At 33.2% G+C, this 26472-nt stretch overlaps 2 protein-coding genes across 3 annotated transcripts; one reads left to right on the top strand and one right to left on the bottom strand.

The window, feature by feature from the left end:
* Window positions 1–4744: 4744 nt before the first annotated feature.
* LOC145558655 (V-type proton ATPase subunit G 1-like) lies at window positions 4745–8337 on the bottom strand. 2 transcript variants are annotated; one of them, XM_081619963.1, is made up of 4 exons: window positions 8210–8337; window positions 6310–6429; window positions 5626–5726; window positions 4745–5141 (listed from the first exon to the last, which is right to left on the bottom strand). In XM_081619963.1, the coding sequence occupies exons 2-4, from the start codon at window positions 6395–6397 to the stop codon at window positions 4998–5000; spliced, it is 333 nt and encodes a 110-aa protein (XP_081476089.1). In that variant the 5' UTR covers window positions 6398–6429; window positions 8210–8337; the 3' UTR covers window positions 4745–4997. The 2 variants fall into 2 exon arrangements, with proteins under 2 accessions (XP_081476089.1, XP_081476090.1); XM_081619964.1 differs by having other exon boundaries at window positions 6310–6421; window positions 8210–8320.
* A 4631-nt stretch (window positions 8338–12968) lies between these two features.
* LOC145560040 (dephospho-CoA kinase-like) lies at window positions 12969–19246 on the top strand. The gene is made up of 4 exons (XM_081621295.1): window positions 12969–13123; window positions 16298–16441; window positions 18203–18348; window positions 18704–19246. Exons 2-4 carry the CDS (start codon window positions 16334–16336, stop codon window positions 19152–19154), a joined length of 705 nt encoding a protein of 234 aa, XP_081477421.1. The 5' UTR covers window positions 12969–13123; window positions 16298–16333; the 3' UTR covers window positions 19155–19246.
* The last annotated feature ends 7226 nt before the right edge of the window (window positions 19247–26472 follow it).

The raw sequence follows: 26472 nt of genomic DNA on the forward strand, positions 1-26472 counted from the left end.
TAAGAAAGAGATAAGATGTTGTAAACGGATAAATTAAACAAAATAATTTACATGCATTACCTAACTCTTCTCTATTATTATTAAGGTTAGGACTATTTTGATAAATTCACTCGTTTACTTAAGCTACTCTCATCAACTCTTAAAATATAAGTGTGCTCTAAAGTTGTGATACAAATAACAGAAAACAAAGGAAATATTTCTTTTAATACACTTCTACTTAATTAAATACTCTTTTTAATTCTTTTAAGTGCCCTAGTTGACCAATACACTTGTCATGCGGAATTTTGACTGATAATATCTTTAATTATTACAAAGTATAAATTATAAAATTTAAATACTTGTAAACTATGTATTGAGAAGATTTTAACGAGTATTCACATGGCTATAAATTAATCTTATGTATAAAGCGCAAACATTGATCAAAGTGGTACATGTAAATAGTGTCAAAGTCAAACAAAGACACTTAAATAAACATGGGGAGGGATTATAAATTTATAATTAGGGGTGAGCAAAAAATCAGGGTACCCTGAATCGGAACCAGAACCTGTTAGGAACCGCAGGTTCCGGAACCAGAACCTGTACAAGAGGTTCCGGTTCCGGGTAGCAAACTGGAGAACCTGTTGTAATAGGTTCCGGTTCGGGTTCTCAATTTTTTGGAACCGGAACCTGTAGGGTACCCTGTACCTGATAAAAGTATCACTCAATTTCAAATTATACACTAACTCTTACTCAATTTTTAAATAATAAATATCAAAATTACAATTATAAAAATATATATATTAAATTTATTAGACAACTACTATTAGTTTGTCTTATTTGCAAGTTGCAAACATTATAAATTAGTGACCAACCATTTTTTTATTAAAAATTCCGCGAAAAAGTTAGTGAGTATATTATAATACAGGGTACCCTAAAAAAGTTATTAAAATTTTGAGGAACCTGTTGCAACAGGTTCCGGTTCCGGTTCCTGGAATTTTTACAGGGTACCCTGTTATGCTCACCCCTAATTATAATACTCTACTATCCACTAACTAAAGTAATAGACATCCTACTACTTCCTCTGTTGTTTTTTGTTTGTCCCATTTGACTTTTTATGGTTTTTAAAACATAAATACGTGCAAAAGTTATTAAATAAAAATTAAATTTCTTTAGTAGGCATTGTATTAAATCTAACAAGATCCCACATAATTTTATTTTTGTTGTAGATTAATGAGGATTTGAGTCAAAAAATTTGTGACAGACCCTTAAAAGTACAATGGGGCAAACAAATAAAAACAATGAAAGCAGAATTTATCACATCAAATAAGAAAATTTAATTTACCTAAAATTTGATCAAAATTAGGGATGTCAGTGGTACGGGTTAATTAGGAAACCCGCTTGGCGGGGGGGATGGGTCTCGGTTTGGTGGGTAGTGGGGCATGGATGAGGAAAAAACCATACTTAATCATAACTTTGTCCCCGCCCCACTTCATACCCGCCCCATCCGATCCCTAACTCATACAAATACATATCTATTTTAAAAACAAAATTACATACGTTTATACTATTTTATAAAACAATTATGTAAATTATAATACTTTATAATACTCTTATGTTATAAAACAAAAAAGTGTGTAATATTAAAAACGGTTTTTTTTTTAATTGTAATCTAAACTAATTATATAGGATTGTGTATTTGAGAGGCAGGAAATTAAACGAGTCTTGGGTGGGGATTAGGCGAATCTTTGATGGGGATTAGGTGGGGGTGGATCCTCGATATCCAAATGGGGGTGAGGCGTGGATGGTTTTGGAATTGTACCCGCCGAGGCAGGGATGGGGATGAGGATGAATTTTGGATCCCCGCGGGGATGGGGATGAAAATGTTAGGTGGAAATGGGGATGGAAAGGCCAACATCCGCCCTATTGACATCACTAATCAAAATGTCATTTATATATGGAAATATTTATGGCATGTTCACATTTACTGAACTGAAATGAATTGGTTGAAGCTAAACTGAAGTTAAATGACCTCGACTGAGCTGAAAAGAATATTTTATAAGAGAAGAAAATTAAGAGCTGAACTGAACTGAACTGATTGGAGCTGAATTGAACTGATTGAAACTGAACTGAATTGAACTAAACTGAAATTAAGCGGAAATGAACATGCCCTTAGTCTTTCTATCTCTTTACTTGTCAAGAATTAGAAATCTCAGTTACTCCCTCTTCCCCCTTTTTTTAGAATCATAGACCCAGTTTTTGTGTGAACTTTTTGAGTCAAATGGTGAAAAATAATGGAAAATTTGCAAATTGCAGCCATTTAAAGTTCGTATTTTGCAAATTGCAGCCATTTAAATTTATTTTTGCAAATTGTAGCCCAAAAGTTCGTATAAATTGTAAATTGCAGTCCGATTTAATTTTTTCATCGGTTTACATGTTGAAAAATCTTTGGCAAAGGTTTTAGGGGTCATTTTAGCCTTTAGGGACCCAAATTGAGCTCGGAATTAGCAAAAAAATAACGTAAGTATCTCGTTTTGCGTAACAAAAATGTATCGATTTGTGGGAAATTGTAAATATGAGACACTTACGTTATTTTGTTGCTGATTCCGAGCTCAATTCGGGCCCTTAAGGGCTAAAATGACCCCTAAAACCTTAACCGAAGATTTTTCAACATGAAAACCGATGAAAAAATTGAATCGGGTTGCAATTTACAATTTATACGAACTTTTAGGCTGCAATTTGCAAAAAAAATTTAAATGGCTGCAATTTGCAAAATACGAACTTTAAATGAATGCAATTTGCAAACTTTCCAAAAATAATAGACGAACGGAACAGAAATTTTATAATATGAGATGACCACCCGATTCGTATTTACGTTCTACCAAGTATGTAGCATGTAGCATAGTCGTGTCTTGCTGGACCAAATGTAGGCCCACATTCCATGTCATGCCGAGTCTTGGCCAAACTCAGCCCACTAGCCTTGTGGTATGTCATGAACTCATGAGTGTCAATGTGTCATCCCAAGTAAAACCTTTGCCCTGCTATATTTGCCTATTTGGCTATGGAGTTGTGGCCTTATGACTTACTTTCTCCGTTTTTTTTAATTAACACGTTTTTTTAGTTACGTTTGTCAAATTGTCAATGCACAAACTCAAACATTAATATCTTTAATTATCGATAAACAAAAATTATAAAAAGTTGATATTATAAAAATATATATCGTAACGAATCTAATAAAATTTCACATGACTATATTTTTAATTACTTATAAAGCATAAAATGCGATCAAAAGGAGAGTGTATGAATAGTGCTAAACTCAAATTGTGTCAACTAAAAAACAGGAAGGTGGTATTAAAGTAGCAATTAGGTTCTTCACTTTAGTTTTCTACAATATAATATCCATGATTATGTACGGCAGGTGGGTACGAATATACGATCTACAATTCTACATCACACCCATCTCGTTTTAATTCATTATTTCATTACCTTCTTCTATTAACAACTTCAAATAGTATTATAACAAAGAGGTGTGTTGTAACTATTAAAAATTATCGAGAGTTTATTATAAGGATCAATAAGTTAGATACCAGAAATTCAAAACAAATAGAATACCTTATAAAAGATAACACTACCTAAGCGGCTAAGCCTAATCTCATACGAGCACTCTAGTACCGTGCAATGAACTACCACGCATTGAACGGCTGAGGTTGGAAACTTGGAGATATCATTTTATCATTGTTAAATTGTTAATTAATAATTATGCAATGATTGTACTTAACGTGGCACAATATTGACCAGAAACTAAAACTTGGAGTACTGTTTAGCTATTAAATATAAATAAATATTAAATAAATACACATGAATCATGAAGTAAATTTATAAGCAACAAATCCAACAATGTGTTGATTAACTCAAATTAAAATCACCCACTCAATACGTAACATCATATGAGGCTAGACCTGGTTATTGGGCGGGTCGGGTCAGGGTCGATGTGGGTCAGTTGCGGGTCAGGGTCACATTTTATAGGGTCGGGACAATGCGGGCTGCGGGTCGATAATGGGCGGGCCTACAAAATATCAATTAAACTAAATACTGGACAAAGCCATTATTAAATACATATGAATACAAATTAATCTATATAATTATTTTTACATTATGTATTTTCTTTATCAACTAAATTGGAAACACATGTTAGCCCTATATTGACCCTACCCACTAAGGGCTCTGTCCATTAATAGCCCTGTCCATTAAAAGCCCTATAAGCTTGGCCCTGACCCTATTATCATTGGACTACCCTGTCCAATAACCACCTCTATATGAGGCTATAACACAATACTCCGTATACACTATGAAAACGAAAAATTAAAAGTAAAATTTAATACAGTACAAAATATGTGATACTCGTAGAGTCATAGTTGTTTGGTTGGCATCCAAATACATAGTATGTATATTTTCTTTAGGCACCTTTTAGAAATATAATCTCTACAAGAGCATGTTCTGATTTACTGAACTAAGCCGAGTTGAGCTGAGCAGAATATTTTATGAGAGAAGAAAATTAAGAACTGAACTGAAAATAAGTTGAAGAGAACAAGCCTAATATTGCGAATTCAAAAATAAAATATACTCCGTAACTTGCGTATAGCCAAACGATCATCTATATGTTAACAACCATTTTACAAATGCAGCACCGGAAGTTTGACCACGACCTACGACAAAGCAATATAAATATGCAACAGAGAGCATGAGCAGAACTCATAAAAGCCTCAAATAAACTAAAGCATCATCTCGATTCCAGGCATTTATTTCAAATAAGAATTTATCCGTTCAACAAATATGTGACTAGCAATTTTACACAGAAATGAGGCAAACCAGTACTCGAGAAAAAAAATACAATCAATTACAAAATGGAACCAACCATCTCAATGTCTCAAGCGGAGGAGGCGTTCCACCAAAGATGGAAACCAAGAAAAGAAATTTCGCTGGGCACTAAAACCCATCTAAAAGTTCTTAGAAAAAAATAATCAGTTCTTCACAGTTGTGACATACTTGAGCAGCATCTGAACAACTTCAGGAGATATACTGGAAGACTGTGCCTTCAGCTGTTCGATTTTAGCATCAGTTTCTTTTTCAAGACGCTTCACATTAGCACCTGAGTCGCCGCTACTCTGTAGAGGAAAAACAAATTTTAAGAAACAAGGCAACTTTATCTAGAGTCTAGACGACTCAAAATAGTGGTTAAAAAACATAGAATTGCTATAGGAGATGTTGAACCTACTGGCTTGATGGCTTGTATACAAGTCCAATAGCCATAGCATTGATATATTATCTCATGCAAAAAGGCCATCACGCCCATGAGATAAGGGGAAAGGAGCACTGGAAGAGAAGAATTAAAATACAGCTTTCTACATATCTTTGCCCTAATGGGGTTAAGGCTTTGATTGATTGATGTATCTTTGCCCTTAACCTCAAAGGAAGCCCTAAGAAGAATAAGAGACATAAATACAGAAGAAAACAGTAATTTAATAACTTAAGCAGACTATTGTTCAGATTACAATAATTCTAAAACCTTTCATGGATGTAATTCAGGTGATTTGTGCATGCATTTGATTAATCAAGAAAATTCAGTAAATAGTAGAATATCAATCTGACCTCCGCCAGTTTTCTCTGGTATTCGGCTTCCATTTGTGCACGAAACTCAGCAATTTCTTTCTCCGCCTCTTCCTTTGCTTGTCTTAGTCTAGCCATCTTGGCTGTAAAACAAAAAAAAAAGGCAATAAAATGAAGTCAAAACCAAATGAATTAAGTAAAAATTGACAGGAACACCGAATTTAGCCAGCTTATAGGTGTAACCATACATATTTTAAGCCTTTCAGGTAAAAAAGTAACACACATTTCCATCCTCCAAATTTCTACGGGATCTTACAATCCATCTTTTTGCTTAGAAATCTCAATGGTTCCCATAATCATAATTTATAATGTCACATATAACTAAGAAGCGTCAAACATATACTAAAAGGGCACATTGTTAGGTAAAATAGTTGTTACAAATAATCAAGAAGTAAATGCACCCTAATATTAAAAAAAAATATGGGGAAGCTTTTTAAAGCAAGTTCACTTTAAACAACTGTTTCATACAAAATAATTACATGGAATTGTGATTGCCACAAACACAAGCTTCTAATGCTCTATATGGATGAAAGAAATGCTTCAGACAATTTATACAAATAGATGTGACCATGGCGACAGTAATTCCCATTAATGTATATGACACACATTTTAAACCAATATGTAGTACATACAAACAACGTCCCCAGATGAAAGTTACAAGCATACCATTTTTGGCTGTGTTAACAATGTGTTGGGCTTCTTGCTCTGCAGACAGCAAAAGTTGAATTCCATTTTGGGGTCTGCTTGCTTCCATGCTTACTGTGAAGGCTGACACGTCCTGAAAGACTACAAAAATATAATTATGAGGAGAAATAGCATTGGATAGGTATCATACGAACCAGATACTTCAAGTACAGTGTATCAGACAGACTCCTCACAACTACCCAGCAAGTATCTATATGCATCAGTATTCATGTCTGGTGATGACTTTACAAAGACGAAGAACAAGAGTGGACCAATAACATTATTAACATGGAAAAAGATTATTCCCCTCCAGAAAGGTCAAGATTTACTTTCGTAATCAGATATCACTACTGGCCATCAAGTTTACTTGCATATCACCAAGTACAGAAAAAGAAAAATAAAAAACAAACAAACAAAAGTTCACAACTTAAGATCATTTGTCAGCATGGAGTTTTCAGGAACTACTAAGAAAATCGAAAGAAATTTATAATGCAAGAATGTCCTGAACAAAATCACAGAAAACATCCTCAAGACAACTTGTCGATCGATCTCAAAAATAAATAAAATACATGTATACAAAATATATGAATATCACAGGAAACTCTAATTGCCTACTGGATCTACCCCCTCTTTAATAATGCTTAAGGATATAGATGTCGTCTGCTAATTCAATAACTTAATACTTTGCATCACAAAAATTATTTATGTCCCAAGAACAACCGCAAGAACAGATGAAACATCCTTCCATAAGCTCTCAGCAATATTTATTATTTTTTGGGAGAAAAAGCTCTCAGCAATTACCGGCAAACATTAAATCCTCAGCAGGGTAATTTTGATACAAAGCGGCAGATAGTTCATCAAAACTATGCTAAAAGTAATATCCACGACCACATTACTCTACCATCAAAACTAGACAGCTTTCCTCGTCTTATTGATACTTTATAGCCTCTTTAGAGGTAAGCTAAAAGATCCATGCTGTTAAAATGTACGATAATGGAACGTGTAACTTGACTGACAAAAATTTAGAACCAATGTAAATGTCTGTGTTACCACCTCAGTGAAAAAGTTGCAGATCAGAGCAAACTATTTGCTTTTAAGAAACCCCAATCCGCGACTGAGCAATATTCAAACTGATGCATACTTCATCCGAAATCAACACGAAAAGAAAATAATCAAACTAATTACGACCTCAACTAGCAAATTATCAATCTTTCAAGCAGTATAATGAAGCTAAAAGATAATACCAAATCAATTTTATAGATAAATAAAGCAAAACGTAAGATAGCAACGCAATCAAATTGAGTGATCCAGGATCAATACAAGGAATTCAATCCAAAACCCCATAAAATCGAGATAACAATTCGCTAGATTATCATAGCTAAAACTCTAAAAGCATGAAATTCAATGAACAAAATTGGGAACCAGAAATACATTCAACTAAAATTAACATTCATCAATGCGATCTTATACCCAATACGAATCACAGATAACACTACGAGTATAATTTAACACCAGAGATTTCATTAAAAATCCCCAATTTCTACCACACAATCAAACAAAAACCTAGGGTTAAGAAATTAAAATCCCAAAATTCAATCAAAAATTAAAATCAATTAAGATCCACAAATCAAGTCAAAGCCTGAAATTCGAAGAAAATTAACAACAGAAATTAAAGGGGCGAACATATAAATCACAAAGATCTGGGTATAATCAAAACTATATAGTTTAATCGTAGATGAATTCTGGGAAAATTGAAAGATGGGTGATCTAATAATACTGTCAAAAAGTGTCAAGAAAAAAATGTGGGGAAAAAGCGACGAACTTTGATGATCAAAGTAGAAGAAAGTAAAGATCTTGCGATGAAGAGAGAGAGGAGACTTACAGAAGGTTGAGATGAGGGGAGAGTCGGAGAGAGGTGATGTGCTTCAATCAATTGTCTACAGATTTTGCTGACAACAGACAAACTACTCGTACTTATTATGAGGAGTATTATTGTGATTTGTAAATTTGTGATGGATAAATTTACTCCTAGTTCCCGTTTAAAAAAAAAAAAAAAATTACTCTTCTTTTTTTTTTTTTTTTTTTTTTTTTTTTGAAAGCAAAATAAAATTACTTATAGTTAAATTTCGTTTATGTCAATTTAATTAGCAGCTTTCTTTGCCCCCCCCCCCCCTCTCTCTCTCAAAAACCTTTCGGCTTCCCTAACTGCTCCGGCCATGAGGCTCGTCGGCCGGCGTGCGGCTCACCGCCCATGCCACAGCGTCGGCGAGCCTCCAATCTACTCCCTTAGGTGGTTTTTTTCCTTTCTTGTTTGCGTCTTAGTTTTCGTTTTGGTTTTTTGTATTTACGGCCTAGCATCGTGCACCGCTTCCCATTTTCGGCCGCTCCGTTTCTTCACCGGCCTTGCTGCCGGCTTGCCGCCAGTTTTGGTTTCCGCTTCCCCGCCGTGTCTATGCCCCTCCGTTTTGTCCGTCGTTGCGTCGTTGTTTTCGAGAACGGGGAGGGAGATCCCTCTTAGTCCCTCGCGTAGGGCCGTCGCGGCCGCGGTTCAGGGGTGTGGGGGGTTTGGGCTTCTCGGGCGGGCCTTGGTGGTTCGGGTTTTATTGTCAGGCGGTAGGTGGTTTGGGTTGGTGACCCTTGGAGCTTTGGTGGTTGTGCTCGGAGTGGCGGCGGGGTGGGTTGTTAGGGTTCCGTTCGTAGTTCTTGTTTTTAAGTTTGTTCCTGTTTTTTCTATTAGTGGTGTGTGTAGTGTTTGGGTTTCCTGTTTCCGTCTTTGTGTGTTTTTTGGGTCTGTTAGTTTTTCTTTTTGTGTGATGTGTTGGTGTGCTATGGGGTGTGCAGATCGGTATACCGATCTTCTGGTGCAGGATTTGAACCGGGTTTTTTTGGCTATGGGGCTTTGGTTTGATCTTCTGTTGGTTTGGGCTAAAGGGTTATGCTTCCATGCCGATATCTGTGTTTAAATCGGAGATTGTCTTATCAAGGGTGAAGTGTACGACACCAATTTTGATTTCAGGTCGAGGAGTACAGGATTTTGAGCCAATGAAGGTTCTCGTCAGAAACTACAACATATTGCCAGACCCCCTTGCAAGAGGCTGCATAGGACAGCGTTATATGAGCCAAGGGTATCTTAGAAAGTCATTCTGCGCGTGCAATTGTAGTTTCCTTTATTTCGAACTTGTAATTGGTTCTTTTGTCTTTGTATTATTCGATTACGATTTCTTATGTAAGTGACGTATGGCTTATTATTAATGAATTTTAATCTCTCCCCTTCAAAAAAAAAAAAAAAAAAAATCGTTTATGTCAACTTTCATTTTGCTTAGGCAATTTTTTTTTTAGCCGTCAAAAAAAATTATTTTATTATTAACCAAATACGAAGTACATAATGTTTTATTTGAGACTCATGAAAACAGGGTATTTGACTTCCCCGGGTCTAGTTAATGGTCACGGATACTTGAGTTAATCTTTTAATGGTGTGTTGTCCAGAATTTATCTAAACTTAATTGAACATATTATACCTCAATAAACTTATTAGGGTCTGTTCTATCTACTGAACTGGTTAGAATTCATGATTAATTCACTATAACTACAACACAATTTATCATTGCAGTTTCATCATTCTATTATACCATAGAATAATAACTTGAATCAAATTAATCATCAATTTAACATATGTCATTATTACTTTTATATCAAGACAACAAGGCATTAACAAACCTAATAATTATAACATATTAATCACAAGACTATACTTGCCATGATATACAATACCATCACATCACAAAGTGACATATACCTTTGTCAATAATTAAATGATCTGACTACTTGATTTAATTCATGCATGTAAACTTACAATCACAAATAAACCAAAACAAGGTCATTCAACCTTTCATGAATAAGTACCATGGAGTAACACATTATTAGACCATACATAATTCATCATACATGAGTAACCGCTATAAATAACTGCCATAAACTACGAAACGATATCACTTAGGCCATACTAAGTACAAACCATCAATTGACAACCCATCACCCATGTAACACGATGAAATAATACATACTTTGTATAACAAATAATCATGGCTATTAAACCGTCCATCTATAGCAAGAATTAACCTTCTATATAGCAAATGTATTAACTATACCCAAAGTATCTTAATACCAATGTAAAAACAAACCGTAATTCACACCCATTTCATGAACTATAATAATACTTGGTTCATCCATTAACAATGTTAAATTACATGGTTTTAACCAACCATTATGATTTTACCAATCATCTTTAATAATGGGCATAATTACAAGACAACATATCTCTAATAATAATCAAGACATAATCAATAAACTTAGATTAATTAAACATGTCAAGAATTAACCATAGAGATAAATAATCAAACATATAAATATATATTAATCACAAATAAGAAACCTCTTACTTGAATGGAGTGACTTTAATCATATAACTGGCTAGAGAAAACCTTCCATCAAACCTTTTTTCTTGTAATCCCACAAGAGATATCACCATCTTCGTTTTCATCTTCATACCAAGATCTACACCCTCGAACTTGTTCAATTTCTGGAAATTCGTCATCATACCCTTCACATTTGCCATCTTTGTAGAAATTATACTTTTGGATTATTGTTAGGGATTTTACGTTTAAACAAGGGTCACAAAGAAAGCAAACAAAATAAACCGATAAAATCTTCGAGGCGTGAACGGAATCACTTTCCCAAAAGTATAATTCCGACCCTATACTACAATCGCCGGGTTTCACAGAAATTTACTTAGGAGATACAACGAATAACAATTGCAATCACAAGTAGGATGATTACAATTCAATGTAGATAAGCCTTTGGATTTATGATGATGATAATAAGTTGCAAAAAGGTTTCAAGAAAAATAAATTTCTGATTATTTTTCTCAAGTTCTCTCCAACATATGTTCTTAGAACATATATATATATTAAAGCAAAAAACATTCCAACAGCCACGAATGTAACCGTCAAAAACCAAGCAAAACTGTCAGAAAACTGACAGCCTCAAACGTCCTCCCTGACTCGCGCACCCGATCGGGCCTGCTGCCGCCCGATCGAGCTAACTGGAACGTCAGAATTTAACTTCCTCTCGCGCTCGATGTGGCCGGTCACCGCCCGACCGGGCGGCAGAGACGATTCCAGAACTGACCCTTGCGCGCCGATCGGGCGAGCACCACCTAGATCGGGCGGTGAACCGGGCCAACTGCTATTACTTCTCTAAACCGCAAAGTGTTCTGCCTACCTTCAACCTTTTTACCAAGGTTAATTCATCTTGTTATTTGCTTTAATAATCTTGTTTAATTAATCTACAACACCATATCCTAGGTAAATTAATTAATTACATGAATTTTGTCTCCAATTCTCAAAATAATTCAACAGGCACTTAGACCTGATTGAACTTATTAAAACTTACTAGACTTTATTATTATTATTATTATTATTAGACAAATATTGATATATGGTTGGCCTAGAGGTGATAAAAAAAGTCTAGTTGGGTTGGGCATTAACATCATATCTTGTGTCCAAACCCACAAAAAAGTGACGAGCTTGTCAAGCTGGGTTCGGAATTAAAAATTAAAAATGTGTGTTAAGGCTTTTCCAAACCTGCCTTATTTTCAAATCGGGCCAATGTTGATCACCTTTAGGCTGGCCACACGGTGTGGTCGTAGTTACTCGGTTGGTCATGGGTCAAGGGTTGCTCGGTCGGTCAAAGGTTACTAGGTTGGTTAAAGGTTACTCGATCGTTCAAGAATTACTTGGTCATTGTGTTTAGTGTGTGTCCGAACACCCAAAAAAGCCTTGTTACTATAATATAGTGTTATGGTATGTGGTCATAGTGAGGATAAAGGGGAAAGGGAAGGGGGGTTGACTCGGCGGTGGGATTGGGTCGCCGAGGTGGGGGTTCTAAATGGCAGATCGGTTAGGGGAGGGGTGGTTAGCTAGTGCCTAGTGGTGGTGGTTTTCGGATTTTTTTTATTTTTTTTTTTTTTAAAAAAAAAATTAAGTTATTTTTATTATTGATTGGTTAAGTGAGAGCTAAATAGTAAATAGAAAAGATTAGAGGTTTATGAAGTGAATTAAAGGTACTATGCAACAGGTCCAATGTTGTCTTCAATTAAAAAAAATAATAAAAAAAATAACATTATGTTAGAAGATAAATGTGAATGCCTATAATTATTTGATTTGATTTCACAATGTTCACACAAGTCCAAAGACTTGTGAACTTGTATGGCATTATATGTAAAGCTCTTGGCTATATAAGCCATGTTGTCGGTGCAATACTACAATTTACTTATCCCATTTTTACTTCTTCTTTACTTTTTATTTTATTTTATTTTTTTTTGAAGGGGGGAGATTAAAATTCTTCTTTACTTCTCCTTTCACTGATTAAACACTTTCTACCGGTAAACATTTAACACATTACATTTTCTTTTCCCAAAAAGCTTTTTAATTTTTTCTTCTTCTCAAAATGGTTCTTTTCAAAATTTTATTTTTTATTTTTTTTTTCCGTTAAAAAAAAAACTTTTTTAAAAAAAAAAAAATCCTTTTTTTTTTTTACAAATTTGCGGGAAAAAAAAAAAAAAAAAAAAGTCTAAATTTACGCTCTCTCTCCTCATTTACTATTTTGACGGGCTCAACTGCTCAAGTCCCCCCCAAAGAGAAACTACATCTGAATTTGATCGGCGTTGCTCCGACTCCCGGCAGACCTGCACGGTGGCTGGCGGCAGAGCCATCATCCCACGCAGCCAGAACTCTTGGTAACTCGCTTCTTTACTTCTTTCAATTTTTCACTTTTCATTCTAATTTGTTCAACGTTCCAGCTTTTTTTTTCTTTTAATGAATTATAATATTGTATAGTTGTTACTTGTTGGAATGTTACACTAATTGAATATATATTTGGTTGATTCTTGATTTGTTGAATTAGTTTTAATTTTTTCAATTTTAATAGTTGAATTAGTTGATGGATATCTTAGATTATTTGTGGATTTACTCCCTACTTTATTAGCTAACTGCTGAACAGCTTGGTTGATTGGAATGTATATAGTGATGAATAGATGATTGATGAATTGTTAAAATAAGTTAAATACTTTGTCTAATTGACTAATTTTATATGCAATTCATGCCCAAATTTTATACGAATTGTTTTGTGTAATTGATATTGGCTATTTGATTTAGACTAATTATGTATTTCGATTTTATATGCTAAAATTGGAAGATGAAAAACAAAAGTTTAGATTACTTTAAGAATACAAATTATGGGTTTTAATTCATGCCAAAATTCTTGCGCTTGGAACCACAACTATGGAAAGAGTTTTTTCCTCGACGACTATTGCCAAAAAAAAATGTGCGGAATAGCATTGGTGTCCAATTTATGAATGATTGTTTAATTACATTTATTGAGATGGACTTGTTTTTGCAAGTTAGTGATGGTGATGTAATTATTCGCATTCAAATTATGAAAAACTTGTCGTCTGTATTTGTAAAATTTAATGTGAAAATCTCTCTCTTCATTATTTGTAATACAAGTCTAGAATGCTGGTAGGCAGCTGGGTGCTTTGGGTTGTGCTTGTGTGTGTCTGTGCAGATGTGTATTTGTGGGTTTTTGCAAATGTATTCGTGTTTGAGCATGAACCGATTAAACATGTCTCTGAAAAACCTGGTTTTGTCTAGTGGTGTGTGGTGCTGTTTGGGAAAGAATACTTGTGAGCGTGATTCAGAATATGCAATTTATGTTTACTGTAGATATTTGTAATTTAGGGAGTTTAAGAGATTTTAACAGAGTTAACCACCTAAAAATGTAAAGTCTGTAATAGTGACAGATGTGTATTTGTGGGTCTGTGCAGATGTGTATTTGTGGGTTTTTGCAAATGTATTCGTGTTTGAGCATGAACCGATTAAGCATGTCTCTGAAAAACCTGGTTTTGTCTAGTGGTGTGTGGTGCTGTTTGGGGAAGAATACCTGTGAGCGTGATTCAGAATGTGCAATTTGTGTTCGTTTACTGTAGATATTTGTAATTTAGAGAGATTAAGAGATTTTAACAGAGTTAACCACCTAAAAATGTAAAGTCTATAATAGTGGCTTAACTCATGTGCCCATCACAGCGTTGCAACTAATGCTAGATGGTGGGTGCATCAACTTTTTATAATTTCTTATGATACAAGATTGAAGATAACAATGATCAAATTTGTGTTTCAAAAACTGTACAATAAGTCAAATAAGACAAACTAACAGGAATGAAGGGAATGGTTTCCATCTTAAAGATCAGGTACATTATGCAATTTGTACTGCCACTATGAACAAGAATTACAAAAGCAAAAAAATAATAATAAAATTATGATAATAATTTTAAAAAATCACATAAGTTAAAAAAAGAACCTAATGGCTTGCTTGGATAGCATTTTTTCATTTCGAATGTAAAGTGTGGATGAAAATATGAAATCTAATTTTTGGATAGTCAAGAATATGTCATGAAATTGGCCCATGTAGTTTAAAAGCCCAAAAATAATAATGATTCAAAATGACAATTTATAAGCTAAAAGTATACTCCGTAATTCGAAAGTCTCCAAGCTCTTTCTGTTCTTATTTATGTGCTGTTTTTCTTGAATCACATAACGTCTACAATGATACATTAACACAATTGCTCTTTCTTTCCTGCTTAATTCAAATCCAATTTCTCTCTTTCTCTCTTCTATCTCAAATCTAATCCCTCTTTTTCGGAGTTCCAACATCACAACCAAAGGCTTCACCATTCTTTGCTTGTGTAGAAATTAGCCAAGAAATTGACGTTGCCCCTCTACTTATCTAAGGTAGCTATGTATATTAAATGCATTCGAAATATAATTCAAAATCTTTTTTTTTTTTTTTTTAGTTGAAGCTAGAGAGCTAAGGTTTGATTTCCCCAAATTTTGATTGAATGTTACGTATCAGATTTCACTCACACTAAATAAGCTAAATGCATATAATTCGAAGGCAAAAGCTTGAGTATTAATTGATTAAGATTCGGATTACAAACTAAGAGGGATAAGTATAGCTTTAGGCTACTAATCTCACAAGAGTTCACTCAATTTTCTGGATGATCCTACTGTTAAAACATACTACAATAATTATACTCATGACTTGTAATGACTAAGGTTAACCCTAAAGTGAATACATGTGACTTCTTTACTAATTTAGAAAAACCATAAGCAGACATTGTTGAAGCTGGTTGCTTTCCTTCATTAATTCCTTCTTAATTGAAGTTGTCTTGTTGCATAGAAATGCCCCCTGCTGCCGCTCTTTGTTGTTGCCCCTTGTTGCTCCCTTTTTTGCACCTCGTGTATAACCGATAAGGGTGGTTGACTTGGGCTATTGACCCAGTCCATAACATTGAAGGATAATGAATTTGCTCAAATGATTTTTGCCAAAATTTTGCTTCGGGATTTTCCTTAAAAATGAGAATTTTGATTTTTTTTTTTTTTTACTTTTTGTTGCTATTTATATTAGTACTCACTCTAAATTTGGCTGAACTATTCATTAGTGATTGATCCTTCATGATTTAACCTTCCAGGTTGGAACTGACTGTCGAACTGTATTTTGCTTTACTCATATACCTAAATCTGTATTTTTTTTTTATACTCGCAGTGTTATATGAACTTTGCTGTAAAACAGATAGGCAATTGTATTTATTTAGGTTTAAGAACTAGTGTTGGAGACTTCATTTGAAATATGAACTTCTGTGAAAGTTGTCAAATTAGCAGGATCTAATTTGAGATATCACTACTTCGAGTTTTGTATATTAAACAATTATGTGTATTACAAAACCATAATCAGTTAAAGTCTCACTCAATAATAGTTATATGATCAGAAGTGAAATCTGTTGAAGAACATTGCTGGAAAAGTGGCATGTCCAAACAATGACTATCTTACTGGCTGTCAATTGTTCTTGGTGCAGTTGGTACACTTCCATAATTAGTCCCCTACAGAGGAGATGAGAATTGTTGGACTAACAGGTGGGATTGCATCTGGGAAGAGCACTGTTTCCAACCTCTTCAAAGCTCAAGGCATTCCCGTCGTAGATGCTGATGTGGTCGCTCGGGTATTTTTCTTCTTCTACCTCTCTTTCTTGATCATGGGGTTTTTATTGATTTTGATTTTGGATGACTGTGTTACAGACTTTTAATATGCATCGCCTATTTAGTCCTAATTGTTATCATTAATATCAATTGTTGGATGTCTAATTTGATTTTTTTTTAGTGTTACTCTGACTGAGTTGATTCAATGCTTTTATGTTTTACTTGGTGGAGAGGATGGTATAGAAAAGGGTTTGGAAATTATGTTGAGAATCGATTTAATCAAATTTTTCTTTGGATTTTGGTAATTTTCCATTGAGCAAGGGTTGGGATGACTCTTAAAAGTTGGTTAAAGTTAGGTACTAAATTAGGTACTAGTGATTTTACATGACTGCATCTTGATGGAGTTCTGTTTGCTTCTATCTTAAATTTGGTGATGCTTCATTTTTTGTATCAGCAGGATGTAATGAAACTGATTGTCATCAGTGTCACACTTAAAAGTCTTGAACGTCTTCTAATGGTTATAATTAAAATTTAGTTAAGAGTTATCCTTTTATAAGATATTAGGTAGCACGAATTCCCCTTATGTGACATTAAACTGCATGAAGTGGAATGTGCTGTGCTCATTTCCCTCATGTGACGTTTGGTAGCCTGAAGTGGAATGTGTTAGATTTTTCTTTGGTCCTTGCTAGAGATCCTTCCAGACCTCCTATAGTGTTCACTTACGCAAGAAGGAAGCATGGCAAGGGCAGTGATATTAATTAACCAAGCAGGGGCAGAGAGTCATTAGCTATAATAATTCTGTTAGAGAAGTTTGTTATAGAGAGAGAAGAATCTTTAAGGGATTGTTTAGCTGGCTAAGCTTATTTAAGGGAGGGGAATCAGTTGTAATAATCATGCTAAAAATATTGTTAAGCTTTGCTTAGTTTTGGAGAGCTCCTTTCTTCTCGAATTGAAAGGTGTATTGATTGAGTTCTGCTATTCATCAATACATACTATCCTTCTTCTACCTCTTAATCCTTCTGTGATTCTCTGTTTTACCTTGCAGGGAAGCTAATTCCTAGCACTGAGTTTGAGGATTTAAGCATTTTCTGTGTACTTTTCCGAAGCAAAGGCTTCAATTAGTGAACTTGATTTAGATTTCTAGGTAATGTAAAAGCCTTCCATTTATTGTATAAATTGGTTGGACAGACACCCACCTGAGAATGAAGAACACTTTCCTTTGCTTCAGCGCAGACTAATTGACATTTCATTTCTTATGAACTGAACTAGAGTACTTTCTCATTCTATTTTATTTTTTTATTCTTCATATACATAATGCTTTTGGACTAAAGCTTTGTTATTGTTGTATTCTTCATATACATAATTTTATGAATTGTCCCTTGATGAAAAACTATGATTTTTCAGTAACTCTTTCTATAGCCCATGAAAGAATTTCTTCCCACTTTTTTCTTTTGCAAGTTTTTGGTTCTGATCACAAAATTTGCTCGTGGTCAGAGATTGAGGGCTCTGTTGTGATAGCATACACACTCAAGAAAAAACTGTCTTTATTATTAGGAAAATGTAGCAACAACCACTCTGTAATTGCTGGGGTAAGATCATAAATCTGCCATGAGTGCCATCCACCCTGTCAGGTGAGAGCGGAGAGTCCTGATTGTGGTACTGGAGTAATGATAACAAGCATGATATTAATTGTCTTGAAACCAAATTTGTTGTTCTTACATTTTGAACAATTTGTACATCATTACAATTTATGCTAGTATTTATGATCCTGTTTCTGATTTCAGGATGCATTGAAGAAAGGCACAGGTGGATGGAAGAAGGTTGTGGAAGCATTTGGGGATGATATTCTACAGCCTGATGGAGAAGTGGATAGACCTGCACTGGGACGTATAGTATTCTCCAATCCTGATAGGCGTCAACTACTTAACCGGTAGAGTAAATCTTCCTGCAGAATCTGATAAAGTAGTTTTCCTTTGCAATTCTTTCATCATTGCATGTTAGCATGAGCAATATGGAAGTTGAGATTATGACATTTGCTGCCATACCTCACGTATTTAAAGCAATAGACATTCATTGGATGTCGATTTTCTATCCAACTGCTAGGTCTGACTTTTTATGGCTGGTGCAATCCCATGCTTTGAGGACTTGGTTTCTAGTTAGGGGGCAAATCTAGGGGAGTTTGAAGTTTGAATTTATCAGTTTATAATCAGAAAGAGTATTTCCTTTCGGCAACATGCTAACTGTCACGTGTATGATATGTTAATGTTGTGCGCATTATGCCACAGGCTTTTGGCACCTTATATTTCCTCTGGCATCCTCCAAGAAATACTGAAGCTGTGGTTAAAGGGACACAAGGTGATTGTTCTTGACGTCCCACTGTTGTTTGAGGCCAAAATGGACAAATGGACTAAGCCTATCATCACTGTATGGGTTGATCGCGAAACACAGCTAAAGAGATTGGTTTCAAGAGATGGAATAAACGATGAGGAAGCTAATAACAAAATAAATGCTCAGATGTCCCTGGATTCCAAGAGGAGCAAAGCGGACATTGTGATTGATAATACTGGATCATTAGATGAGTTGAAAGTACAATTTCAGAATGTATTGCATGTAGTCACCCGGCCTTTAACATGGAGTGAATTCATGCTTTCTAGGCAAGGAGCTTTTTCCGCGTTTGCTTTTGTTGTTTTAGGTGTTCTTGTGGCTAAAAACTTATTCAAATGCGATGCATCATAGCCTTGCAGGTTACTGTAGGAATTTGAGAAGAGTTTCTGGTTGGTGTTGCAATAAATTTCTATATATAATACGAATTCTTTTCTTTCTGCTTTTATCCTCTTGATGATGATAACTAAAGTCTCACTGAATAAATGTCAAATTTCAATTTCAACATTGATATTTCTTAATCGAATGGTAAATTGTATAAACTAACTGACCAGTGACCACCCTACCAACACCGCTCCCCTCGTCGTTGCCTCTGGGAAATCACCAACCTGTTGCCACCATGATCACTCTGCCCCAGCCTCAAACACAAGTCACCCCTGAATCCAACCATATCAAATCAACAACCAACTTCAAAGCCACTGGTGCACCTCTACCACAACCAACCTATACAAGCACTACCGAACCCTCAACATATAGTCACCAACAAGCCCCAACAGCCAGTAACCGACAGCAGTCCCTAATGGCTAGTAATCCACTTCCCCTAATACCGAATTAGACCCCAACAATCGAGAGACCTAGCCCATCTTCAGCCCCATGATGTGCATACTTCCTACATAGGCATTAATTTGCCTGTCAAACACTACCATATTGCATTTTCTACAAGTTTGTTAGGGAGGACTGGGTCTCTCAATTGTTTTAGTCGAAATTTGTAATGTGTATTTGGTTGACGACATTCTAATTCATGAGTAATCTACTTCTTTAAAATTTAAACATTGTAGAACCTGTTTGGTCGACAAGAACATATTCCTCTGTCAAAAAGAAAAAGAAAAAAAAAATAGACAAGAAAATATTGCTAAAGATGTTTACTTTCACGTAAAATTTGAGAAGTTGATTACATAGTCACAGAGAAGTTATTGATTACCTAGTCCCACTTAGGTATGTAAACATTTTAAGTGGAAATTCCAAATTACTACTACATATGATAGATGATGAATTAGATAATATCACTAAATTTCTAGGAAGTGAAAATACAATGGGATTGTAACACTGTAACATCCCAAGTGCAACCAAAGGACCACTAAGATAGTGATGGCAAGGATGGGTGGAAGTTGGGGCTGTTAAAGGTGGCTACTAGAGGAGTAAGGTACTAAGGAGGATCGCCGCCATTTAATGGCAAACTAATTTGTTTTAATCAATTTAGGTTACTAATTCAGCATGATACAAAGTTTTTTGTCATTGATGAAATCTTGAATATTCAAGTCCATCAAACAAAATTTGCAAAAACAAAGAATTATTTATTTTAAGATTAATATTGAAACTGATATTATTCTTATAATAGATGTAATATAACTTCTGTATCAATTAATCTAAACCAAGTCTTAAAAATAAAGTATACAAGAAACAACATAATCCATCATGTGCACGTACATAGTACACTCACCCTTAATTTAAAATTTATGGCCCTCGTAATTCATACACGTACGCATACACTTAATCTAAAATTTATGGCCCTCCTAATTCATACACCAGTTGACATCCTTGATCGTATCCTTTAATCCTTTTATTAATTACGAAGTTATAAAACTTTAATAATATGCATGGATTCAAATGCAAGTACAAACAAAGATATTTGAGGAACAAACATCAGCCGCACCTCATAACAACAAGCCTTCTAAAAAAAGCACCAACAAAATTAAAAGAAGAAAATGATTGAAAGATCAAGGACCAAATGATCAAAGCATCAAAGTTCATTTAGAATTAACTAGTTTTTTTGACTAACTTTTTTTGATAACTGATTTACCAAACTATTTCTGTGACAAAGAAAATGACTTTGCATGAAATTTCACCCGTGAATATGCAATAGCTTTGGTGTGCATGCATGCAATAGCTTAGCTTTTATGGTTATAAGATGAACACACGTGATTTCTTTCAACTACTAAATCATATACTTGACTTAGCTAACTTATGTATTAATTTACATACTTCCTAATTTCAGTATTAGATACTATTCATTGTATAAAGTTTGTAAACTAAGTTTTATCCATGCATTTGATATTCATTCTCATCCATACCAAAAACTCTATTTTTTTTTTTCATTATTTCCCTTTCTTTAGCCTATTTTTGTAAAGATTATTTATGTGGAGTACGATCTAGAATATACTAACATACCTAAGGCAAAATTTATAATCATTTTATTTGCCATTTTCAATGCATGTACAGTGCACCTATAGCTTGTTTATAGCTCGTTCAAGCTAACAATTTAAAATTTACAAATTTGTACTCAATCTCTTAGGACTATTCAGATTTACTGAACTGAGCTGAGCTGAACTTAACTGAAATGAATTGTTTATGAGAGAATGAAATTAGGAACTGAATTGATTGGATCTTAACTGAACTTACGCTGAAAAGAACGGACCTAGTCTTGCTTTACTTGTCTCATTTTACATTTTAACAAGAAAAGAGGTACGTTGGTGAAGAGAGTTTTGAAAAAAAAATGAGCTTATTTGATCAAATGAGAAGGCTGACTACATACATAAACCAACTGCATAACTAGCTACTTTGCTCACGTGAAACGGTTTCACGTAAAACCTTCTCCTTTGCTCGTTTAGTAAAAGAGCTTTTAATTTTCAAGGAACAAGCTGAGTGAGTTGAAAATGCTAGTAAGAAATTAAAAATGGAGCTTTTTCGATTAACAAATTGACAAATTAAATTTTACCAAAGGGCAAATTCGTCCTTAAGTTACTATAATTTACATTCCTACCTACTCATTGTCAATGTCCTTATTTTTCATTTCAAGTGTTTAAGTACCACAACAAATACAAATTATCAGTTGATAAAACCAGCTAATCAAATCGATTATTAGTGCTACCAACTATCAACAATTAGTTATTAGCTATACTAAACATGTATAATCTAAATGAAGCAAGTAAAGTGAGACGAGGAAGTATAGTACATTTGTAACTTACGGCAACAAATGTACAAAATGGAAATCAATCAATAGTCATGTAGTAAAATATCAAAGGAGTACATAAACTATTTCATTCTATGAAAGCAAATGTTGTAATTATGTGCTCCTTTTATTTGCAAGTTTAACTACTTCATTTTGAACTCTAGCTTAAATCACATTAGTTTGTCTATATATATTACGCATTACGAGTAGCTACTTAGAAGTGTTGCTTCGCTAGGTGCTGCCTACTTTCATCAAAACAAATTAAAATGATTGGAATTACAAATTGCTAGGCTCATAATCAATAAAGCTCGATTATTTGAGCTTGTTTGATAAGATCAAGCTCAAAGGAGCCAAATTATTACTACTTTATATTATATGGAGTATATTTTTGAAGGAAATTACTACTTTATTTTTGTTATAAGTGAATATTTTATAGTGATCGTTTGAAATATGACAACATAATGTTTTATATCAATTGGATAACAAGTACGCTCATAAGATTAATCATTTCTTAACCTTAGAATAACTTTCCAAGTTAATTATAAGTCGGTAAGCATCTTTTTAGTCAGTCAACTAGATCACCTCGTGTAGTTGTGTTCCAAGCATTTACACTCATACATTTAAGGGGTTGTAAGTGCTTTAAACTATAGATATTATGACAACTTGAAATTGCTTCAAACCATAACTTAAGGAAAACTCAAATCAAATATTTGGTGGAAATTAAACGATAAAGAAGTAACCAAATTCAACCATAAAATTTTTTATATTATTTTTTCAATTAATCCTTGGCATCATAATTATACATGATGATTGTGGCTAGAAATGATGCTTTTAAAATTAACCATAGACAAAGTGCAAGTAGCTTACGCAATAATGCCAACAGCTTCTTTTTCGATTAATTGCCGATGACATACATGCATGGCAAATTTCTAACCATGAAGAATATAAGGGGTTTTAAATTTCTTTTATTTTTATTTTATTTTGTAAACAATTGCTTAAGAAGCATGCTTTTTAAATTAATAATCTATCGATATGTTTTTCTACAGTAGAGTCGTTAGCTTTTTAGTTGTTTAGTGATTTGTTCTTGTTTATGTTCTCTCTTCTTCTTTTTTTTTTGTTTTTTTTTTGGTTTAATTTAGTGTGCGCGCATGTATCAGAGTTTTTTTTTTTTTTTTTTTTTTTTTTTTTTTTTTTTTTTTAAAGAAAGAAAAAGGTAATCACCTTTTCCCCTATTATCATTATATTGGTAAAGATTTGTTCGAAATTGCAACGGCTGTCAAATTTTCAAATACATTCAAGTGAATTAGATAAAAATTATCCTTACGGCTACAACAACATTGTTAGGTCGCCTCTCCGAAAAGATCGCATATTCTGGCAATATGTGTGTGTGTGCGCGTGCACGCATGTGTGTGTGTGCGCAAGAGATGTACCACAATGCAAGACCTATTCAACGATTGTAGCTATGATGAAGAAAATAATTTGATTTAATTTTATATATTTGTTAAGGTCTCGTTCACTTCACCTTATTATTGCTGAACTGAAATTATTTTTACTGAAACAAAATTATATTTGATGAACTTAAATTATTTTTACTAACTTAAATTAATTTTACTGAACTGAAATTATTTTTGCTAAACTGAAATTATTTTTACTGATTTTCTATAATAAATTTTTTGTTTAAGATAACTGAATTTTACTAAATTAAAATTATTTTTGCTGAACTTAAATTAATTTTACTGAATTGAACTACTGAACTGAAAATATTTTTACTGAATATTATTTTTTTAAGCTGAAGTGAACAGGGCCTAATTTAGATTTCATTTTTAGATGTCATATAGCTTTTTATTAATGAATTAGTTTGTTTAAAAAAAATAGAAAAAATTTATCTATCTATAATAATATTGAAATATTATACTTCATAATTTATACCCCAAACAAATTACAGCTCTTTACATTTTTATCATGATATTTAACCCCATTACATTCTTGTTATCCTTTTTGATACTATAGCCCGGTTCAATTCACCTAACAAAATAATATTTAGTAAAAATAATTTTTGTTCAGTAAAAATAAGTTTAGTTCATCAAAATTAATTTCATTTTAGTAAAAATAATTTCAATTTAGCAAAAATCAATAAACTTAAAGAATAAATATATTAGTAAATCAGTAAAAATAATTTCAGTTTAGTAAAAATAATTAGTTCTGTAAAATTAATTTCAATTCAGTAAAAATAATTTAATTTTAGCAAAAATAATTTCAATTCAGTAAAAATAATTTCAGTTCAGCAAAATTAAGATGAAGTGAACGGGGCCTATGTACAGAGATCAACTCCGCTAAAATCCTAAAAGGTTAAGCAAATGATTAGAGTTCCTAGATAGCAATAATAGTGATAGAGAATATGCTAATATTCTCCATATATATTTTTTTTGTAAAGATATACTTTGTGTTATTATTCTCATGAATTAGGTTTTGTAAACACTCCTATATATATTTATTAATGAGAATACTCCTCACTAAAGAGAATTATTACACAATTCTACATAGAATCAGAGCCACCTAGAGTTTTTCTTTTCTCCCTCTTGATTTCCAAACCCTAACTTTTCTAGACCTGTGCCTAGCCGTACCTTACCCTTCTCCGCTCCGTTCAACGTACTACCATGACAGGCGACAACCCAAAATATTCTCCATAAATATTCTGTGATAATATACTTTGTGTAATTAGGAAATATTGTATTCTCATGGATTAGGTTTTGTAAACACTCCTCTATATATCTATAGTACTATATAAAGAGAAAGCACTTCTTCGTCGATAAATTTTGTTTTTCCTAAAATACCCTTCTATTTTTTTAAAATTACATTATTTACCCACAATTAAAAATTATTTTTTTATTAAAAAAAAATATCCTATCATAACTACTCATAAACATAACCATTATTTAAATAAATAAATAAATAAAACTACCTATCATAACTACCCTATAATAACTGCTCCACTTCTTTCACATAAATGTATATCTTCAACTGTAAAACTGCTCTTAAGTTTTTTTTTTTTTTTTTTTTTTTTGTTCTTCTTCTAATTTTTTATGCGTGTACCTCTTAGCTTGTTCTATTAATGAGCATACTCCGACACGATTCTACAAATAGTTTTATACACTATCATATCTAGCTTAAGTAGCTTTCATATTTAAGGTGTCAGACTAATTAAATAACATACTTATTAAATTATACAAGTACATATTTCATTCTCTTCATTTGGCACCCTAATTACCCAATCACAAACTAGCACGGCAGCACTTACTATAATTTAAAAAAAAAAAAAATTTTTTTTTTGAGATGATAATTTTAAAAATTAAAATGCAACAATATTTGCATGTTTTATTATTACTCTTTTTTTTTTTTTAATGTAACAATTTGATCGATATGTTTGTCAATACACAATTTTGACCGTCTTCCATCAATATTTTTGATATTCTATTTGTATAGCATACAAAAGTTAATATCATGATTCATGAAAATATTGTAGATAAATTCATAACTATTTATACTTTAGTTTTTTTTATAAAAAAAAAAAAAAAAAAAAAAAAAAGTCAATGCCACTTAATGAATAGTGCAAAATAAATGTCAAAGGGAACCATTAAAATAAAAGAAGAGAATATATGTGTATAAGTATACTTATGTACATGGAGCGCAAAGTTTAGTGCAAAATATAAGTAAAATTCTTGTATGACCAATTAGTTATAAAAACTTTCTTCTCATGCTGCCATCCATGCATGCTTATTATAGACTTTGGTACGACTGTAACCTAATTAATTAACTAGACAAAATTGTCCAAATTCAACAAATTAAAGCAACCTTATCTTCTAATGAAGAGACAACTTTTCATTCTCGCTCTATTCTTAGGTAGCTCAACATTTCAGGTTATATTCTTCCTCTAAACACCCTAATTTTATTATCTTATACGTGAATCTCGTGTTTACAAAAAAAATATATGTATAGTTATAATTCAGTTCTATACTTCTTTTTTTTTTTTTTTTTTTTTTTTTTGAAAAACAGTTCTATACTTCTATATACAATGTTAGATTTTTTTAACAATAAATTAATGAATATAAAAAATATAATAAATAGATAAAAGATAAACTTTTTTTCCATGCATAAAGCTGAATTCATGGCACATAACAATGCAATAAATCCTACTAAAAAAGATGCATGCAATCCTTTTTGCATCTCCACAGAAATAAAATGCACACTCAACTTTACATATGTTGCATGAAAAAGACCTTCAACTGCATGCTTTTGTAGTCACGTAAATTTTCAAGAAAAATCTAGACTTTGACACTTACTACTATTTGGTCCACAAGATCTTACGTTCAAATCTCAAAGTCCCCTAGAGCTTGTACCCATATAAATAAGCATTCGATTTACACTTATCTTATTCATCAGCAC

The sequence above is a fragment of the Chenopodium album genome, chromosome 9, assembly GCF_948465745.1.
Source record: "Chenopodium album chromosome 9, dcCheAlbu1.1, whole genome shotgun sequence".
Lineage (NCBI taxonomy): Eukaryota > Viridiplantae > Streptophyta > Magnoliopsida > Caryophyllales > Amaranthaceae > Chenopodium > Chenopodium album.